The sequence below is a fragment of the Porites lutea genome, chromosome 8, assembly GCF_958299795.1.
Source record: "Porites lutea chromosome 8, jaPorLute2.1, whole genome shotgun sequence".
Lineage (NCBI taxonomy): Eukaryota > Metazoa > Cnidaria > Anthozoa > Scleractinia > Poritidae > Porites > Porites lutea.
The window spans coordinates 17,299,110-17,321,872 of NC_133208.1; the positions used below are offsets into that span (position 1 = coordinate 17,299,110).

At 39.0% G+C, this 22,763-nt stretch overlaps 1 protein-coding gene across 1 annotated transcript; it reads right to left on the reverse strand.

Moving 5' to 3' along the window:
* Positions 1-333: 333 nt before the first annotated feature.
* LOC140945820 (uncharacterized) lies at positions 334-21,013 on the reverse strand. Its single transcript, XM_073394871.1, has 4 exons — positions 20,868-21,013; positions 4,871-5,118; positions 4,216-4,330; positions 334-1,240 (listed from the first exon to the last, which is right to left on the reverse strand). The coding sequence occupies exons 1-4, from the start codon at positions 20,953-20,955 to the stop codon at positions 1,092-1,094; spliced, it is 600 nt and encodes a 199-aa protein (XP_073250972.1). The 5' UTR covers positions 20,956-21,013; the 3' UTR covers positions 334-1,091.
* Between the last annotated feature and the right edge of the window lie 1,750 nt (positions 21,014-22,763).

Below are 22,763 nucleotides of genomic sequence, written 5' to 3' on the forward strand. Positions count from 1 at the left end.
CCACGGTCCCCGCAAGGAACGCCTGGCACAATGACCCCCTTTTGTGTCCTAAATATAACGAAAAAAGCGTTGCAGATTATGAGTCTCGCTGCTTACGCAAGCGAGACTTAAAAAATTGCAATAATCCGTCAGTTAACAAGGAGAAATTAGTATACATCATTTCATATAATAGACACATTTAGCCTGCGAACATTGCCCCCCCCCCCCCTCCCCCCCAGCTATATCTCTATGTTTTCTCGTTCCCCCGAAGAAAAAAAGGTTTCCTGGTCACAGTTTTTTAACACTTACAAGTGGATACGTTAACCAAACGCAGGCAGATGATTTTACCTGTACAATTGTGTCCATCTCCATCGTATCCTAGTTTGCAGGAGCAATTGAATGATCCTTGGGTGTTATTGCACCAAGCGTTTTCATGACAGCTTTTATTTGCAGCGTTGCACTCATCTATGTCTGAAGAATAAACCCAGTAAACTTAAAGGTGCTGGTACGAGAAAAGATAAACATAAACGCTGCAAAAGTGCATTATCTGTCGTATTAGAGGAATTCTACAAAGTGGTCGTCTGATTATTGAAACAGTATACAAGCACTGCTAATGTGACAATAAACACTTTTTTGTTTTGAAACTCGCTGCCAAGTTGCTTTGCATCAATAAGAAAGGAACCACATATGTTTAACTTTGGTTTCTAACATGATACGAGGCGTAAAGCATATCATACCAGTAAAATTGTATTCCTATACTTCGAGGAGTCGCTTACATAATATAGTAGCTCTTCTGTGCTTGTGTGCCTTTTATTTTACTTATTTTTTATAGCCAAAATTACTCAAAACTACAAGGTAAACAAATGCCAAAAAAAAAAACATGGTGAAGAAATCTGCAAACGGTTAGACTTTTTAGTGTTCTCGGATAAGGACGATAAATCGTAGGCCCCATCTCACAATCCTGGCACAGATAAATTCTTTGGGACGATGAACAACCCACGTACAGTGTGGTGGTCTATTTCTCATGAGGGAAGGAACTGTTACGGGCCCAGTAAATCAGTGTGGGCTGTAACGGCGACTCTGCAAGGATTGGTGAGCCTAAGTAAATAATATTAGATAAAACTTCGCAAGCACCCACCTGAACATTCGCGGCCATTCCCGCTATACCCTGGTTTGCAACTACAGTTATAGGAACCTTTGGTGTTATTGCAGATGGCATTCTTGCTACAACTGTGAGAGTTGAACCGGCATTCGTCTATATCTAAATGATAATTAATTTTAGTTAAGATGCACCTTGAATCAATTCTACGCAGGACAGTATGTAACAACAAAGATATATTATATACTAAAGGTTAAGAAATGTGGACGGCGAAGGTCTGACATGATGCTTTTGCTCAACCAACGCTGTGTTTTGCGTAAGTTTTAGTGATAGAAAGTCAAATCAGGCGTAATCAGATAACGAGTGATGGAGGGTCCAGACGAGCGTTATCAGATTGCGACTTGTGCATTCCACTTCATTCTTAATGAAAGTCCGAACGAGGCTGCCTACAATACTTACCGTGCAGGCGTGATGGAGATATATTTTTTCTCACATTCGATGGAAGCCTCGGTTTTTTATCTTTCAGACGACAACCAGTAGATTCGAGAAATGAGGAGGCCGTTAATTTTACACGAGGTACGATTTACTCGCTGAAGGTTTTTTAGTACCTACTTTTTCGACGTCGATACTTTTTATTTGTTTCTGAATTGATTTAGTACACGTGTTAGCGACGAAAATAACGCCAGCGATCGCAGACTATACGCTTGTATAAATACAAGAAAATTCAAGGGCCTCGATTTCAGAAAAATAACATCACTGCCAGAGATCAAAAAAGTGATTTACATTGCCGTCATTTCACTCATCGCCAAAAATAAACCGCATGCATTTCCATACATACAACCGCATTTCCATACAATAAAAGTTCAACACACTACCATCTCAGTTTTGCTAATTAAGATTCTCATGTTTTTCGACCACTCAGTAGTGTTCACTTGTTCCAAAGTAATAACGCTTTCAAGCGATAGAATTCGTGAACCGACACGTTTCGGAAAAAGCTCTAAATTTAATCTTTCCTAAGCTTTCCTCGCTAAACATGCTTGGCTTCGATCACGCAACGATTCTTAGTCCCAGTTTCCACGGTCTCCGCAAGGAACGCCTGGCACAATGACCCCCTTTTGTGTCTTAAATACAACGAAAAACGCGTTGCAGATTATGAGTCTCGCTGCTTACGCAAGCGAGACTTAAAAAATTGCAATAATCTGTCAGTAAACAAGGAGAAATTAGCATACGTCATTTCATATAATAGACATATTAAGCTTGCGAACATGCCCTCCCCTTATCCAATACGTACCGTGCAGGCGTGATGGAGATTAGGATTGCGGGCTCCTCTTGTTGTCGGCCGCAATTACTCTTTGTTCAAATATATTTTCTTTCTCACACTCGATCGGACCCTCGGTTTTTTTTTACCTTTCAGACGACAACCAGTAGATTTGTTCTCGACAATTTATATTCATGCAACCAAACTAACAATCCGCTTGATCATTCTCAATTATTTAATTCTACCTGGAGTTATGAAAACAGGGTTAGCAAACATTTTGTAATTTTTCGCAACTTCCCCTGTCTAATAGCTTGACATATGTTTACTGTGTTGTTTGCCTATGTCGTTTTTTTTTGTTTTGCTTGTTTTGTGGCTATGGATTTGTGTAGAAGTGGATGTAGACAGAATTACTATCTTACCTCCCCACCCCCCCTCCCGATATGTTTTCCCTACCCACAATTCTTTCTTTAACACAAGTGACAGTTATTTGAAATCAGCGCGCTCCTAAAGCTGGTTTCGGTGCCGTTTAGTAGTTTAGTTTTATATATTGGTCACCTTGAGAAAAGTTTTCCGGAGAGCGTCATATAAAGCTCTGAGATGGGACAAAGTTATTACGATTCGCAGAGTCTGCATCGTCCAATATTGTATTATATTCTCGTTTCATTTGGCTAAACGGATCAATCACCCTGATCCGGGCTGAGATAGAAAGGTACGATATTGTTCGCTTTTCTAAGGTGACCACTAAGTCTTTGGCATCGGGAACAGGCTCTTAGGAGTCAAATGAATTAGGTGAGAGCAAAATTGCAGGTGAACTTTGACCTGAGCCAAGACCAAGGCTAAGGTGATCCGCCGACCGTGTGACTCTACATCCGGGAGCTTCAATAAGACGAGTGTAAGAGAAAAGTCCAGAGGTGTTTATCTGGCAATAGGCCGAATTTTTCCAAGTTATTCGATGATATTTCGCTTATGTTAAACGTGAGAAGATTATGCGTGGTTGTGGATAGTCTTATCAGTGCCGCGAAAGTGTGTGATTGTGTGATTTCTGCATGGTGTTGACAGGTATGTGATCGCGTGGATGAACTGCGGTTTGGTCAAAATATTCTGTGCCAGCCATTAATATTGTTTCGCCGGTGTTTAGCTTAACTGATTGTACCTTGGAAAAGCGACGCTCGATTCAGGAAAATTGGATCTATTGTATGTCTAGCTTTAGCGGGCTCTAATGACATTGAACCATAAGCCGATTTTTGCGGATAAGAAAGCGATAATTTGTGGACTACGTTTCATTCAGTTTGTTGTCTGTTCCATGCGGAATTCTGTTGTTTATCGAACCGCGAAAAAAGTAGTGTTTTGCTAACTAAAAAGTTGTTATGTAAGCCTTAACCAGGCACTCTTTCGCTGCAGTTCACTCAACTTAAAAATTTCTAGACTGAAATGACACCTGTTTGAAACTTCGCGAAGTCAGTTTACTGAATAAATGTTCTAAAATTTGAGTCATTTTAAATTTGGACTCGTTGGAATGCTTCTAGGGACCACTAACTTACTGCCCGGCGTCAGATAAAGGCTTTTAATCGGCCTTTGAGTGAGTTTTGTTGTTTTAAATTGCCAAGTAGTAGAATGAGTTGATATTTTTGCTAACCCGGTTTTCAAAAATCCAGGTATAATTGTTTTGCCATTAACACGCTGTCCGTGTTTGACGCTATGCAGAAATCCACCCGACATGTTCACTGAACTCCGTCGCTAAAGAGTCCACCAAACGTTGAAGTATGGGTTGGATTTAATACGCCGGCACATCATACTAAGAAAAGTGGTTCTCTAAGGCCGCCAAAATCTTTAGTGTAAGTAAGGCTTCATTCTACCTCTTTTTAATTTACTTTCTTACCTGCTTGACAGCGAAAATCCCCAAAACCAGAAGGACACAAACACCGATATCCTCTTGCTGAAAATCCGGATTGACAGATTCCTCCATTGTAGCAAGGGGACTTATCACAGGCACTCTTTCAAAAAGAAGAAAAAGAAAGTAAAATAAGGGACTAGCGGAGTTTTCATAGTAAAGAAGTATCATCGCCGTGGACCTTTTCATGCTCAAGGATTTTTGACATTTCATACTGTTTTGAGGATCAGAAGTGGAACACCAGCAGCAAAAGAAGTAGAAAAGGAGAACGGAAAGGAGGAAGGAAGGAGAAAGAGGAGGAAGAGGAAATGGGAGGACAAGGAGGAGAAGGAAAGAGGAGGAGGAGGAAGAGGAGGAGGCGGAAAGGGGAGGACAAGGAGGAAAAGGAGGGAAAAAAGAGGAGGAGGAATATAAGAATCGGAGGAGGAAAAGGAAGAGAAGGAACAGATGAGGAGAAGGAGGAAAGAAAGAGGAGGAAGAGAAGGAGGAAAGAAAGAGGAGGAAGAGAAGGAGAAGGAAAGGTAAAGGAGGAGGAGGAGGAAGGGGAGGAAAGGAAGAGGAGAAAAGTAGGAAGAGGAGGAGGAAGGAGGAGGATGAAAAGAGGAATGAGGTCTAACAATAATAAAATTGAAGACAATCTTACATCTGCTCCATGATACAGGTAACCAACTTTGTCCTCAAACTCATTACCATGCAGAAGGTGGGTAGCGTTGTTGAGCTCACATGTCTTATTTTTCTCGCGATAGTTGACACTCGTGCAGTTGTTTTCGAAGTAACAATGCAGCTTGCAGTTTTCAAAGTCGACATCAGCCCTAGTTCCTATGGTGTGGTTCACCAAACGTTTATCAATGAAGAAGAAAGGTGGTGGGAACACCAGTATGCGACAGTTTTCTGAAACAGGAAAGAAACAATTGAATAAATATGTAATTCTTTTTGTTTATTTATTTTGTTTTTAGCTCCTCTGTTTTGGTTTTATTTAACAAACTCACGAGTCAAGTCTTATGCTGGAGCTCAGCTTTTAGGTTTGATAAGATTTTATATACAAAGGCTGGCGTGAAAGCTCTGTATTTTGTAGGAATTGAGAGTGTAAAAGTGATTGTTGCCCCCGCAGGGATTTCGAGCAGAAGGCGAAATCCCGAAGAGGCACTCTTAGACTAGTAACTCGCGCGTATGTTAAGGAAAGTACTTGCAGTTGAAATGTACAGTCATACAGTCAATATAGAAAAAACCTCGATTTGCTTGAACAGGGGCCGCGAGGAATCGGTAGGTAATGATGACGTTTCTATTGTTTGCGTCCGCAATTACGAAATAGTTAGGATGACGTAAAACACAAAAAATCCCGAAGGGACCGCTTACAATAGGTAGATTTTGTGACATTAATTGTGTAGTCATACTGCGATACTCTTTTGCGTTACCTGTTATCAGTCACATTCTGTGGAGCAGTTGTTATGAAAGTTATGGACCAAAAGACACTCGTTAAGCGCAGATGAAGTTATAAGGTGCGTATAACAGTGTATATTTTAACACCAAGTGAGTTTTGCGAGACACGAGTGCACAAATCTTTGCGGATTCGGGAAACCTTGCCAGACACTCTTTCTCTTTCTTTGACCGGAATAAGACTCGGCCCCAAACAAGCAAGACGAGTAAATGATTCAACGGCTAGCTTGTCACCAGCAGAACGATGGACGATTACAGAAATTTGCCGATCATCAAATTCTGTGCTGACTTATTCCCTGCTAACAGATGTCCTTCCTATGAAGTTTAAAATAAGACTAGAATGCGCGAGCGTGATTTGATCAAACGTCCTTTTAATTTCTAAGGCTTACTTTCCGGCAAATAAAATGAACTAAATGTAAAAAGTGAAATAGAAATAGCGAAAAATCAAACTTCTTATTAAATCTTTTCTTATGGTTTAGAATAAACTATTCTCGAAACTGAGAATGTTTTGATCAAAGCTGTGTAAATCGAACCGAAACTGTGCACGGAACCTTGCGTTTCCTGAATTTATCTCACCTATCGTATGGAATATGTGTGAACATCTTCCTTATGAAATCGGTATATTTCAAAGAGCTACATTACTAGTACTCTTGTATGTATTGCGGGATACTTTTTCCTTATCAGTATTTGATAAATGCGTCGTTAGACTGACAGCTAATCGCGCTAGGTCTTTCACAATAACAGTTTAGTTCAATAACACTCGGTTGTGATACCGCTTTTTTACTCATTGTAAACTTCGGCTTATAAGCCCCGGGTTAATACATTTTAGGGGGGTTTATAAATGGAGGGACTTTGATCCGATGATAGTGTTTAGTGGCACATCGAAGCTGGCGATTCAAGCCGCATATTCAAAACAAAACTGTGGCGGAGGTATCGCAAATAGTGACGCCTTTGTTGTCTCGGCAGTGTCGAACTTGAACAACATTTACAGAGGGAAAATTTAGATCAGTAAACCCCTTCATTTGTTAGCTCCCCACTTTCACATTAGAGACTGCAGGGTTTTAAGTTTGAGTCTGAACGATCAGGACATGTTTTTTTTGCATAAGACAGTTAAACTAGATGAAAGCTGCCCCAGAAACAAAGCTTTTCAGGAATTATGCAAAATAAGACCCTGCAAAGTTTTGTTAAAACCTTAGAGGTGTTAATTGGGTTGATAGTATGAATTCCTCCGCGACAGCAAATGAGAATGTCATTTGTGTTGACAAACTCTGGCTCAATTTTAAGTCCGCATTCCTTAAGGTGGCTGATCGTCACGCCCCGCTTATCCAGAAGCGAGTACGTGGTGTAGATAATTGTCCATGGATGACTGGCCAAATAAAGAAACACATTCGTCAGCGTGACTACTTTTTGTAAAGGCGAGAAAATCATCCCGTGACGAAGACTGGCTTGCGTATAAATCTATGCGAAATCATGTGACGAACTCACAAACGCTATATGAGAACTATCTAACAGCGAACTCGTTTTTGATATTTACCATTACCCTTAGCTTAGTATTAAATATAAATTCTTGTTATTCAGTTTCTAAGGAAGTCAAAACAATCATTTTGATATGTGAACTATCTTTTTTATATATATATATTATCAGTCGAAGGACAAGGTTTGAAGTAAGAGAAACAGAAAAGGAACTTGGCCTAAATAAAAATCTTTAAGCGATCTTCTTATTTCTGCTGTCTTTCGTGCAACTCGCACGTTCTCAGAGAAGCCTGCATGTGATATGAAGAAGAACCTTGAATAAATACCGTCAATGCAGGTAAACGCAACCTTTAAAGAAAATAGCAGCAGGAAGAAAACGCCAATTTTGAAGGGGATTATTAATTCCTTTTACAGCAAGTTAATTTTCGCTAGTAACTTGTACAGAAAATAAGAAATTTCAGTCATGTCTTGAAAATTAACAGATCAATTAATAATTAATTGCTCTACTAATAGGCAGTGAAAAATGACAACGATTAAAGGAGAACTCCGGTTGCACTACTGTTTTCAGACAATTTCTTTCTAGCAATGTTGTTTAAATATTGCCAATCCACCTCGATCCTTATTATATAGCAGAAGAACTTATAACGTTAGCAAAGAAATTACTTGTCCTGACAAGATCACTGCTTCATCGCAAACAAATATGTATTCCAAGCTTTAATCATATCAAACGTTACAGACCGAAAAAAAAGAACTTTAAAAAAATGTTAGGCTAACAGGTTTGCAATAAAGATATATGAAAAATATCGGTTGAGAAATTCAATAAGCACTTAATATGCAATGCTTTACTCAACATATATATATGAACAAAAAAATTCGAGAATTTTGCATGACTATTGGTTGAATTAGTCATAATAAGTTAAATAAAAATTTAAAAAACACTTACTTTTGAAAACAACAACAAAAAAATAAAAAGAAATAAAAAAGGAATAAAAAAAGTCGCTCTTTGTTAGTCTTGAATGGTCACCCCGTTAACTCGGCCTCATTTTGAGCGTTTCACAGCTTGCAGCATGACTCGAAGTATCGTTAAGCTTTCTTCCTTTCTGGTTTTTATGTCATGATAAGTATTTATATTTAATTTTACTACGAAGTTTGGAGTAGTGAAACACAAAGTGTCAGATATTCAATTCGCTGCTTCAAGAATTGTTAATTCCGCTTAATTTTGTATGTTTAATTGAGTTGCCTTCAATTGTAGATAATATAAAATGTTAAATGCTTACCATCAATGCAACCAAAGGCAACTGGGAATAAAAACAGCGACAGACCAAAGGCACAAAGTTGGAGAAAAACGTCCATGCTTGGTATTATCCCTACCATCTTACCTCAGTGGTGTGGAAACTTAAAAACGTGCGCCAAAAACGGGAAAAAGATTATTATAAAGGCAGTATGACCCTATTAATTTTCCTTTCTCGGCTTCAAATAGAGAACTATGTCATGACAGCTTTCAGTATTCAACCAATAAGAACATACGGACAGAAAACAATATTTTCCCATGTACAGGTAGTTGTGGCTAAAATTTAATATCCTTGTGTTAAGGAACTATGCTTGTTATTGTTTTGGTACCAAATTTAATTGAACACGTTTTAAGAAAAGATACCCATGTTCTTAACTGAACTCGACTTGAAGAAAGTGACATCATTTTCGTAACATATTAAGGAAAGTGACAAGAAAGTTACGACTAGATTCCTGAGCGAGTTCTGAGGGGCTAGCGCGCTCAGCAGAAATTTTTTGCACGCGCTCTCAGTTATTATCCATGCAGCGTTTGTCTCTTCTAGATTTATAAAAAATTATATATCCTCTGTATTTGTAAGTGTAAGAACACAAACAAGAGATAAATGTGATACAGAACTGTTTAAAAAGTGAAGCACCCTTTACGTCAGCTAACGTGTAGCATTTTTTGCAGCCGGCTGCATCTGAGGGGGTTTGTTTATCTTGGCAGTTTACCTTACTCGTCTTCCCTGCTGAATAAAATGTTTCCCTGAGTTTTCACTTAATAGAACACGGAGCTACCTGAGACTGTAGGTTATAAAAACGGTCAGTTCTGAAGTTATTTAAAAGCTAGTATGCTGTTTAGAAGTTAATAATCCAGGGGAGAGCCACACCTAATTGTTGAATATACGATTCCTACAAACGAGATACGCCAAAATAAGGAACTAGTATCGGGGTCTCTTTTTTGTTCCGATTAATGAGTACGGAAAGTGGGAAGCAAGTTTTCAAATTTTAAACCACAGCAAATACATTAAACTTATGCTTCGGAAAGCAGTAAATTTAGCGAATGAATAAAAGAAATGCACAACACGATACTGTTTGGCAAATGTTTACCATGTGGTTTGCTGATTATGGCTCATTTTGAGTAAAGTCAGTCAATTTAATTAAACCTTTCCAGCAAAAAGCCTGATTCTAAATATATAGGTCACTTTTATCCACCTGCTGTTAACGTACTCCCTTACCATAGGAATAGCAAGCTAACTAAGCTCAAGTACAGGGATAAGGGGTAACCAAAATTCCCTCCACCTAAATGGTGCAGACTTAAAAGTTAATGTCTTGCGGTTTTGCAGCCACAAAGAAAAAGTTGAGCTGATTCGAGTGGAGGCGCATAACTAAAAAGTGCATGTAAAGTAATTAAGAAATTAATTAAAATCCATCTGCCAAATGACGTATATAAATCGTGTTTATCGTCTTATTTAATACAACGCTCAACTTAACGGTTAAAATACGACAAAGCATTTTCCATGACTATCGGTAAACTCTCATGATCAGTTATATATTAGAAAGTAACCCGATTTTAGGATTCCTAATAGGTAAATGAAATCACCCTTTATGGAAAAAAATATGTCAGAGAAAAATGAAGAGAAAAAAAAATAGACAATGACCCTGTTTTAGTTTTCATAATTAGCTTGCCAAGAAACAAGGACTGAACTGTCATTCAAGGCCTTTACAACTGGGATCCTCTTTCATCTCTTTGTTTTATGACATTTTTATTTCTGGGACGCAAACTCAGGGTTACAAGCCTCGATATGAAACTATGTTTCTGAGGCATATCTTGTGGCTTATGTAGCCTTGCATTGTGGTCCTATAGTTAACCAATCATTTCTTGATAAAATTTGGTTAGTTTCCCCTGCACAATGTCTAAGTATAGTAAGAGGTACGTTCCAACATTATTTGCAAAAAATGAATTTTTCAGCAAAAATCCAAATTGTGGTCAAGATAGATGGCGACCATTTTGAAAGACGTTACAAGTATTAGCATTGGCATGTCCCAGAATCAATGGGTCAAATGTTTATGCCAAGTTGTAGAGATCATAACAGTTTGTCCAATAAACTTCTGCAGAATACAACGACATAACAAAACCCAAGGGGGTCCTATGGCCGCTCTCACCCCCTTCTCCCTTGCAAAAATGTATTTCATCAGCAAGCGAATCTTGAGAAAAGAAGGCTTAAAAAACGTATATAATTTACTAGGTTCTTTCTTGCTAACTAGTCGATGCGACAAATATTATATAAACTAATTATAGCTATCGCTAACTGCCAGTTCGAGCATAGATTTTTGTATACGCACGCGCTGATTAATTTGTGTAGAAATGTCACGAATTACCGTAACTTAAGAAAAATAGTTTGAACTCAGTTGGATTGCATAAGAAAAAATTAAATTGAAAATAGTGAAATAAACTGTTCTACTGCATCAAGATTTTAAAATCCTAACTTTACATAGCATATTTTTCGAGGTATTGAATTTCGTGTTTTTCTCCGAAGTTGCGCACAGGTGATTTTGGGCAAACTTTTATTTTTCTTATAAGTGGACTTAGACAACAACGACAACAACAATCTTTTACTGACTCACTCACATAGAATTATTACAAGAAAAAAAGTTATATACATTACGAATTTACAATGTGACAAATAGGAATAATAATTAATTATTTGGAGCCTAGAGGCTAAAGGAACCGTGAGGTTTTCGTGTTAACCCCTAATACTGTTTTAAGTTTGTTTCAGTTAAAAAGAGAGCCAGAAGAGGAGAGGAGCTAATAGCAGAATTAAGTTATAGTTAATAATAAAATTTCTATTAAGGTTACTTTCGAGTATTGCTCTGACAGTAAATAACGTTTTATTTCTTTGGAAAAGGAAAATGTAGTGAGATCTTTCACGTGTGATGAGGAATATCGCTCCAGAGATCTATTAGCTGATACAAAAATTTGTTTGCCCATGTTCGAGTACGTGGCTTGTAGAGGTTTTGCTTAGATTCATATCTTGTGTTGTATGTATCCGGCTGCTGGCATATTGAAAAAGATTTTCAAATAAAGGATAAATAAACCCACGTACCTGTTTCCTTCAGGAATTCACTGATCTAAATTCAAGTCATGAAATGGAAGTTCACTTAAACTGTTGAGATTAATATGCGCCATTCAATACTAGAATCATGTAGATAACGTATAAAGAATACCTCAATACTAAATTTGAACACGCTGTTGCGCGGTTTTTCTAGACTATGGTGTCTTTTTCCTCGTAAGTGGAAAAGCTGTGCACGGAAGAATCTAGGCAGTAAGATGTTGAAGTTCATTTTGAAATTTTGCAAGGTCCTCCAATGTGTCGAAACTAAGAGTCGTAGTAGAATTCTTGTAGTGTATGAGTCAGGACCTAAAAAATGGTCGATTGGTACCATTCAAACGGACAAAGACTTATGCCTATAAAAACCTAGGTTATTAACCCAAGTTTTTATTTTTGTGTGATAGCACTGCACAAAGTGTCATCTTTAAGCGTTACATACCGTTTTCCCACCCTACCCCCCTAAGAGGACTTTTACTCACTTAGCCTACTGAACATAAAGAAAAGCATTTACAAGTATGTTATGATCCATACAATGCCCAATTTATATGCTCACGTCACACGTTATTGACTTAACAATCACTCTCAACCACCAAATACACGTCATAGTGATCACGTGATAGGTCGAATTGCCATAAAATGCCAAATATACCGAACTACTGTTTTCAGATTGGCAAAAAGATGAAATATGTACCTTCCGAAGTATTTTAAAAGTTATCTCAATGGTTCGACTTTACATTTAACGTTCAATTGTGCAAGCTGATGCAAATCCCTGTCTAAACAATAATATTCTGCCGTAATATTCATTTTTAAACACTCGTTCCCAGTCTCCCAGACTCGCGGCTCTAGCTATTTTTGGCATTGCTGCTTACGATATTGTTAAAAAACTTCAATTTTTACTAATTGAAGTATATTTTTCTGGGAAGGAAACTCATCTTCATGCAAAAAAGCGCATTTTTCTTTATTTGAAGAAACTTTCCTTTTAAGTTTTAGCTACTGCGGCATGCATTCCTATTGAAAATGGAAGTTGCTGTTTCTCTAACAACCCAGAATATTTGCAATCTACAAAGTTCATTAAAAGTCATCATCATTACATTCGTCTGCTTCATTATCAATAATGTTTGATGAATCGTCTTGAGCTGGCTGGTTGGTGCAGTCGTTTAGCGAGCAGAGATCCGTGCACTTCAAACCACTGTTCATGCAAACACAACTTGGGAGTTCACAGGTCTTCTTACATTTACACGCCAGCAGTTCCAGGACAGCAGAAGGAGCTGGCTGCCCGTCCATCCAGTCGATCACTAGTTCAGTGGATGCAGCGTCAGTGGAGGTCTGTGTTATCCACCCCATACCAACTGGACTGGGAATGTCTGGGTTAGCCTCCAGGCTCCGTCTCCATAAAACTGCAGGAGTGATGAAATACTAAATTGGTTGTTATCCTCATCACATTTCCTGTGACAAATATTTAATAGAAACATGTATTGTCAACTAACCCGCTTGGTAGTTTGCACGAAGAATGTGTTTCCGAAGGGAGTCCTGGCAAGGAGGTAGCTGGTGTGACCCCAGTTCCCCATTCTTTGTACAGAACAGCTCGTATCGTGCATCATTCACGTGGCTGGTTGTGTTGCCGACTGGTATGTACATGGAGCAGGTGAACTTCTCAAGCAAAGTGTAAAGGTCCTCTGATACTGTCCAGGACTGGCCAAGCTCTCGGAACGCTCTTCTTGCGCCTTCATTACTTTTAAGGATTTTAAGAGCCCCTATCTTTCCTTTACCAGCAAAGGCACTTACTGAATCGCACCCTGTAAAAGAATGCAACCCAATCAGTGCCTCGCATATCTCTCGCCCGGTTCTCTGAACTGCTCCTTTGACGTCGACAAGTCGCGTCCTCGTTCTGGAACCGCACTTCATATAGAGTCTAGTGTTGATAATGCTTGAGAAGTTCAAAAGCAAGACAAACACGTCTGTGTCTTCTGAGATCACTGCGACTGCTTCATACCCCTCCTGGGCAGCATGTTTAGCGTGAAGCAGTAGACGAGTGTCAGCTTCCTCCTGGTTACTTGTCAGCTCTGCCACATTCTCGCTTCCCCTTTCAGTTATCTTCCAGCATTCGCTGTCGGCAGTAACAAACAATGTTTTTCCTTTCAGCCTTCTCATGCAGTCTTCTTCTCTCCATTCTCTGGAAATGAACTTGATTAGACTTGTCTTGTTCTTGACCTCCGACAGGAACTTTCTCCACTGCTTGACCAGCTGAGTAGAACTTATATGCGACAGTTGAACTCCCGCAACTTCTCCACGCATGGTTCTCTCTGCGTTCTTAATTGACATATCTCTGTATGTATCGAAAACCACGTCGATTCTGTTGCTCTGGGAACCTTCGTGAAGAACTTTTGTTAGAAGAGAAGAAGCAACCATTGCGAAGGTTGTCTGTCCTCCACCAACGCTCAACTTCTGAACTAGACTCATACCGTCGATAATAGCAGCTGAGTTCTGCGGAAGGCCATCAGCTAACGGTACATCCTTTTGGAGGGGAGTCGCCAGCGCTGCTTTGTTTGTTTTTCGAGGAAACCCTTCTGTAGTTGCTAAAGACCACGGTAATGGCCCCAAGCTGTACTGTAGCAGTTCTCTCACATCAATCTTCCGGCTCTGACCAATGATTATGATCCGCCCAAAAAGAGACCTATCGGCTTTCAAGACCATCGTCCTGCCGTCGGTGGAAACCTTTTTCTTCTGACTAAGGGAAGAAAAGGTTTTCAGTTTGTTCAACTTCATTGTGTCATGAAATTTCTTCTGTGGTGGAGACGATTCCAGACGTTGCTCTTTGAAGACTTGATAGGCCTCTTCGCCGACTTTTCGAGCGTTCAAAAGGTCTCTAGTTACATCTTCAGGCGCTTGTTTGGCAGTGGATAAACTCACAAGCTCTTTCCTCTCTGTGAAGGGATTGTTCCAGCCTTCAATCAGACTCTCTATTGTTGTTACTGCTTGCTCGTCTTTGCGCTTCCTGGTAGACAGCATTTCGTCATGATGATAGGATGGGCGCTTGACTTGAACCATGTCTCTCAAATGAGCAAGAAAGGAGCATCGGTACTCAGCTGTCATGTAGAATCTAGTTACCGCTCCTGTCTTTAGACTATACTTGGTAATGCCCCCACTTGACTTGGTGTCCTTGTTGACAGTGACTTCCGTGGTCTGGTCTACAGGGATGTGCCCAAAAGGGCTTTCTCCAGCAAGTCGAACGGAAAATCTTCCATTCATGAAGTTGGAATACACGTTCGGGTGTTCGGAGGGGAGATTTATCATCTGAGCGTAGTAGACAGGTAGATACCTAGCATAGTTTATTTTGTCGTACGCGAAGCACCACGGGATCATGTTACGAATGGCGTAGAGATGTAGCTGCCAGTTACCTTCACGAGATGCTCGAATCAATCCAAGTAGTACATTACCGACAATGTCAATGTACGACATCCAAAAGCAGGACAGTGGGCCATTCTCAGAGCGCAGGTATTGCAAGTATTGCATCCAAATCAGGTGAATTTCTTTGAAAGGATCACTGTTCAAAATACTTTCACACTGTCGGAGTTCTACTTCATTGACTATGTCGCTGACCTTGACTTGGAGGACACGTAGTTTACCCACTTTGTCTGCATGGTTAACTGTTAGCCATGGCACAAACTGCTTCCATACGAGTCGCATAAGAGCTTCGTAGATGTACTTGTGGATGCGAACAGCACGATTATACACCTTCCCTTCCATAACACCACACACGGATCCTCCAGCTAGTATGCCAGATTCGATACAGACATCACTCAAGCCTGCATCTTGAAAGCGCTTCCCTATTATGGACAGTAGGTTGCAGATTGTATGAAATGTTCCTAAGCGAAGAATGATTTTCTCATAAAGCTCTCTGTTTTTCCAAGCAACCTCACATGCTTTGGTATATAATGCTTGATCCAATACAACGACGATCTGGTCTAGATAAAGCCTTTTCCTGCTGTCTTCGGACTGGCGCAGGATTTCATTAACGGTGCTTAGCTCTGTCGCTGGGGCATTAATTGTTGGTAAATAAGCCACCACGTCCTCGCGCACATCCTCCTTGCTTCGCGTTTGAACATGAAAACCGGTCCAGCTTCTTGGTACCCTCTGGTCCTCTACATGGGTCTGGCGTGCCACAGCCCAGGTCAGATTCCATGCTTGAGCATTACGAGCTTCTGCTTCCTGGATGTTCATCAGATTGCTGCTCGCTTTAATACGACCTGGACCAACTCTTTCACCAGCGATGTACGTGGGCAAAGGTTGCTCTTCGTGGATGATGCTCCTCTGCTTCTGCTTCAAAATTGGAGGCAGCTGTGGAGCTGGTAGATGTGGCCCAAAGACTCTTGGTTGCACCGCTATTCCATTAACTCTGTGGGTTGTACCCCCTCGAGTCAAGGTTTCCTCTAGGCGATCGATGTTGTCCCAAGCTAAACTGGTAAAAACGTTTGGTTGAATGGTTCCTGGCAGTATTGTAGTCTGATTGAGGTTAGCAGCGAGTTTTTGGAGACATAAGGCTGTATCATTCTCTTCTAGCTGGGAATACGACACGCCATGCCCAAATCTATTGAGCATACGGATTAATTCTACATTGCCAGTCAAAGTTTTGACTCCATACGATAGGAGAATCTGCTTAGGTGGTTTTGTCCTGCCGCCGGTCACTGCATAAATAATATCTTGACTGAAGGACTCAAGTAACATTTTCACTCTTGGTGAGGGATTCTTCACGTCACGATTTGATGTGAGTAGTCCTATCAAGAAGCGACGAAGACATTCTGGTACAGGAAACTGATCAACGGATAAATCGGACGGGAGAATAGGCCAGGGCATAGTCCACTTCATATCTAAAATCACATTTCGCAAGTGTTCAGCGCTCTGATCGACGATCGTTTGCATTTCTGTTGCTTGGGACTTAAAACTCATTACTTCCTTTTCCAGGTTAACCATCTTCTTTACTGTTTCCTTAATATCCAGGTTTGCAGGAATAACCAGTAGCTTTCCCTTTTCATCTGGAAAAATTTCCAAAGTGGAACCAAACTCTAACTCTAGTTTCTTTCTCAGGTGTTTCTTCGTTGATTCCTGAAGCTTCTCTGCACCTCTCGATTGAAGAAAAGATTCCAGCTTCTTTGTTAACTCAATCATAGTTACCACAACCTGCCCATCTAAAACATCAGTTCTAATAAAACTAAATAAATCTGAAAAGGCATCATATTCAGCATCATTCTTGGGTTCGCTTTCCTCTGGGTGCTGCTGAGAGGTGGGCCTTGTGTAGTCACGGTAGCACGTTCTATGATAGTGTGCTTCTGCTGCAACGATATCTCTACTTGTAATTGCCAGGATCCGCTCGTCACATCTCTCGGTAGCTATCTGGCGCAGAGTCTGGTCCACCCTTAGCTGAGTAGCTTTTACCAGCTTTTCTAGTGTACGGTTTACATACTTGGGTCTCTCACAGAAAATGCATTCTTTATAGTAGACACGAGATGCGGAGGTCGCACTTCTTTTTATGGGCCTTTCAAGTAGAGTTTCATCTTCATGAGCATCCTCTTCCAAGGCACGTTTTCGTTTGAGCGACTCTAAATCTCTCTTGATGGTAAATGCAGTGCGACATTTCCTATGGTAGAATATTTCAGGCACTTCCCCTTCTTGAGCATTTCTCGCAATTTGAAGGAGGGCCTCATGTTTTCGAATCTCTGCCGCCTCTAACAGCGTTGCCCACGAATCATAACTTTGGGGGCTTATCAAATGGTCATCGTCAACTTTCAAGCCTTCCTTGTGAATAATGCAATATTTACTTTTACGAACGGTTGCTGACATTTCCTTTATAAGTCGAATGAAAAAAGACAAAGCCTATTTTAGCAGATTTCAGCCTATAGCTTTACAAATTACCAGTTTTGTGTGTTATTTGTTAGTTGAGTAGTAAAATATGTGACAACAAAGTTCCAAATTTCCTATCATTATATATGACAGCAAAATTCACCATTTTTACCGGTGCAGTTGCCCTTAATGATCACTTAAGAAACCTTATTTTTAGTTAAAAAACACACACACACACACTGATCTAAATTTCCAGTAGTTTGATGGTCTTGACTCTCCTCGGCGGCCATCTTGAAAATTTCGTCAGTAATGTACACGCTAAGGCTCTTAACCGCAACTAAAACGATGTAAATCAGAGGATTATAGCCAAATGTGATCATCAAGTTAGATTTTTTTAGTTAAAAGAAGGTCTACAGTATATCAAAAAGGGTGAAGTCTATCATTCTGTTTGTGGTCGCCATCTTGAAAACTTACAGATATTACAAAGGTGAAAATATTGACTAAAATAATGACTTTTGAGACTGAGATTAAAGTAACAAGGGTATCAGTTGAAGGCAAAATGACCTTTGTAGCGTAAAACATAACTTTTGAAAGGCAACAATGTAAAAAAAGTATGAGAAATTCCCGAATTTTGAAACTTACCTCTGGTTCGAAGAGAGCTTACTGGATGATGTCAGCGGTTGGTACTGTGGGCTCAAGTCACAAAAATTACACAGGCAGCCCAGAAAACGAAAGCGAAGTGCTGGGATTTAATGTTTGAATTGGTTATCGTAATTTTTAAATGACTTTTTCCTTTGTTTGGGTACTCCATAAGAAATTTGTGTCATAATTTTCTTCTTCCCCTCCCCCCAAAGGTCGGAGACGAGTCACTGACAATTTTTGAAATAAATTCTGCGGCCTCAAGCTAAAATTCAGAGCACAAGAATTGTTTGCAATGGATAATTAAACATGTTTACGGATAATTAAAGGCACCCTTTAAAGGATAAATACTTACTACAGTAAAGCGACGCACCGACCCACCCCTCCCCCCCAAAAAACACAGAAGATGACAATTTGACCAAAGCTATCACACATATTTATAAACTATAGGCTAAGTACATTAAGAAAAACCACCGTACTGTTTGTCCATCAATATGGTACCGACACCCCCCTTGGCTCATACACTATGTTTGCTTTGATAAAGATTATTCCACTCTGTGTCCAAATGTACTTACACTTCAATTTCTTCTTTTGCTTGTTTACTTTACTGAAGAGTTGCTTCTTGTAGGGCGTGAGTGATTCGGAAATATACAAATTTTCGGTAGACGTTAGGTTAAGATAGGGTAAATCTTGAATTTTCTCGTTGACCAGCTTTCTAAGACTACTATTATGATAGAATCTATTTCTCCTCGTAAATTCAACAATTATCAATTATCTTTGGAGGCGCATCCTCCTTATAAGTGGGAATTTGATGAGCGATAGAAATTTCTTCCTTCACTGTAGGGACACCAATCACTGCACCAATGGAGGTAACAATCGTTTCACATGTGCACTCGGCAGAAGGTATTATACCCGAAATTTCCAGACTGTCTCTGCACACGTATTGGACGATTTCTTCAATTTGGGACATTGCATCTGTAGCACATTTCTTAACTTTGTCAAGTTCCACCTTTACAGCATCAATACTTTTTGCCTGCTGGTTTAACTTCCCGTTTGTTTGCTGCACTTGAGGAAGCAGCTCGTCGTACTTATCATTAAGGAATTTGACTGTTTTACAAAGTTCTTCAACATTTGCTGTCAGTTTATCGAGCTTCAAATTAATTTTGTCTGTTTCGCCCCTTACAACCTCCTCTATTTGATCCAAAGTGGCCATATTAGGGGCCGCCAACGACGGTTTCCTCCTACATACATTGAAAACACTTTTTAGGCTATCCAGAGTACTTTTAGAACTCTAAAAATGCATTCTACGCGATGCTATAGAATTTGTATCTGTTCGGTCATCCTAGGGCAACTTGAGTCTGTTCGAAATTAAATTATTAGGGCTCCAGTATTTCTTTCCCGAAAATTTTAGATGCAATTTAACGTTTTACGAAAGCGACGATTTTTTTTAATTCCTCTCTACATCGCATTTTTGAGTCCGAAAATTTTAAGTTTCCTTTTTACTACGAAAAATAACCTAACCTGGGGAGGAAAATGTGAAAACTCAAACTTCAGAAAATCGTAGCGGATTTATTGGAAAAGCTTCGAAAATTGTACATGAATGGAACGGTCATCTAGAAATTTTTAGCTGTCCTCAAGTAATCGAAAATTCTAGGTAATATTTACTTCTCCGAACAGATATTTTATAGAAAACAGTCGTTGGGTGCCCCTGCCATATTGGCATTTAGCGTCGAAATTTGTGACGAGTGCTAATGGACGCGTGCGACCGCCATAACGACATTATGTTAATCTTCGAAAAACCATAAGTCCGCAAATATTCAAGGTACTGATTTCTATTTGGCCCATTTTCAAAGTTTAGGAAGTCTAGTTCTCAGATAAAAAAAAATATATTTGTGACGCACCGACGAAGCCTTCCGAATTATATGTTTTGAAAGACACAGTGATTTCTCTGGCGTTATAAATTTTTCCTTGCGGCGTAACAGCCAGGAGTTTGCGAAAAGTAATTTGAACCCAATCAATTCGATTGTATAAGCAAAAAAGTTACCCCGCAAATAGTGAACTAAACTGTTCTACTTAATAACGAATTTGAAAACCCTACATAACAGAACATATTTTTCGAGATATTGAAGTTCGCGTTTTTGTCCAAAGTTGCGCAAGGGCATTTGGCACAAATTCAGTGGTCTTATATGTGAACAAACCATTGATAGTGAAGCGTTCCGAGTTATTTTGCTTCAAAGACACAATAAATTTTGAGGCGTTGGTAGTCTTTCTTGACCGCATAAACAGACAGTATATTTGGGTAAACTATTTTGAACTCAATTCGTTTGCGTGACCACAAATAGGGCTAACAGGCTTTGAATGAAGATATTGGAAAATATCAACAAAGAAATTCAATAAGCACTATATGCAATTCTTTACACAACATATACTATTAACAAAATATACGACAATTTTACATGACTATTCCGGTTGGCTGAATTAGTCAAAATGAGTCAAAAAAGAGAAAAATTAAAAACAATAACACTCACTGCACTTTTGAAAATAAAAGCAAAAAAGGATAAAAAGGGAATAAAAAAGTCGTTTAAATGTTCATCCCGTTAATCTCATTTTGAGCGTTTCACACCTTGCAGCATGATTCGAAGTATCGCTACTCTGGTTTTTATATAGAAGTATTTATTTTTGTTTCTACTACAAATTGTGGAGTAGTGGAACACAAAGTGTTAGAAGTTTATTCCACTCATTCAAGAATGCTTAATATATATTTGAATCGTTGATTCCACTTTTGGATGTTTAATTGAGTTGCCTTCAAGATACGTTAACTTAACTAAAGGCGGTTTTAAACTAAATTTGAAGATGATGTAAAATGCTTACCAATATTAATGCAACCAAAGGCAACTGGGAATAAAAACAGCGACAGACCAAAGGCACAAAGTTGGAGACAAACGTCCATTTTCGGCATTATCCTTACCAACTTTCCTCAGTGGTTTAGAAACTAAAAACGTGTTCCTAAAAACGGAAAAAACGTTAAAAGGCAGTATAACCTTATTAATTTTCCTTCTCACGGCTTCAAATAGAGAATTATATCATGACAGCTTTCAGTATTCAACCAATAAGAACATACGGACTGCAAACAATATTTTCCCATCTACGGGTAGATGGGAAAATATTGTTTTTGTTCCCCATGTTAATGGGCTAATTGCTTGATATTGTTTTGGTACCAAATTTGAACACGTTTAAAGAAGTGATACACATTCTTAACTGATTTCAATTTGAAAAAAGTGACATCCTTTCGTAACATATCCACGAAAGTGACGAGAAAATGGGATGGATTCCTGAGTCCTGTAGGGCTCGCTTAGGAAAGGATTCTTGCACCCACTCCCAGTAATTCTCCGGGCATAAATGTTTCTCCCTTACGCAAAAGTAGATAGCAGTTTTTCTCTCCTTTAGATTTATAAGAATTTATATATCTTCTGTGTTTGGAGGTATAATAGTACCAAAAAGAGATAAATGAGATGCAAAAATGTCTCACAAATGAAGAACCTTCATGTTATGTTAACTTTAAGTGTTTAGCAATTTTCGCAGCCGTCAGCATTAGGGGTTTGTTTATCTGGTCTGTTTACCTTACTCTACTTCCCTGTTTTAAAATAAAATGTTTCCCCGAGCTACCTAAAACTGAGTAGGCCATGAAAACGGTCAGTTTTGTAGTTAAATGAAATTGTGCCTTTTAGAAGCTAATAATCCGGGGGAGTGCCACGCCTAATTGTTGAATACATGAATTCTCATAAATGAAAACAGTTACGCTTGGAACTGCCAACTACGACCTTTTTTGTACAGATAAATTATTACGGAAAGTGGGAAACAAGTCTGTTTCAAATATTAAGCTACATGCAGGAATTGGTTTAAACTTATGCTTCGTGGTAAAATTTAATGAGGGAGTAAATGAATTTTTCACAACACGTTCCTGTTTGGCTAGTGTTTACCATGTGGTTGGCTTATTTTGAATAAAGTGAGTCAATTCAATTAAACCTTTCCAGCAAAAAGCCTACTAAATATATTGGTGTCATATATCCACCTGCGGTTAACGTACTCCCTTGCTAAGTACAGTTAGGATTTTAGGAATATAAAGTATAATTGACCATTTTATTAAAATTATTAAAATCATCATTTTTTTTTAGTTATTTTTTATTATTAATATTATGTTTTATCTTTTAAGGACTGGGATGACTTGAAAAATAATCATAACTAGAAGGCGAATGATTGATTTGAAGATCTAAATATCGGTACTACAGGAATACTGACTTGTAACTAACTTCTATTACAGGGATAAGGGGTACACAAACATCCCTCCACCTAAATGGTGCAGACTTAAAACTTAATTATATCTTGAGGTTTTGGAGCAACAAAGAGAAAGTTGAGCTGATTCAAATGAAGGCGTATAACTAAAAGGTGCATGTAAAAGTATATTTGTAGACAGCAATTTTAAGTAAGAATTAAATTGAAAATCCATCTGTCCAATGACGTATGTAAATCGTGTTTATCTTCTTATTTCATGCAATGCTCAACTCAACTGTTAAAATACGTCGAAGGATTTTTTTGGCTATCGGTAAATTCTCAGTTTTTTAGAGAATGAAATATGTCAGAAAAGAAAGAAGAGAAAAGAAATAGACAATGAAGCTGTTAGCTCGGTCAGCTTGCAAAGAAACAAGGACTGAACTGTCATTCAAGGCCATTATACAACTTGAATCCTCTTTCATCCCTTTGTTTTAT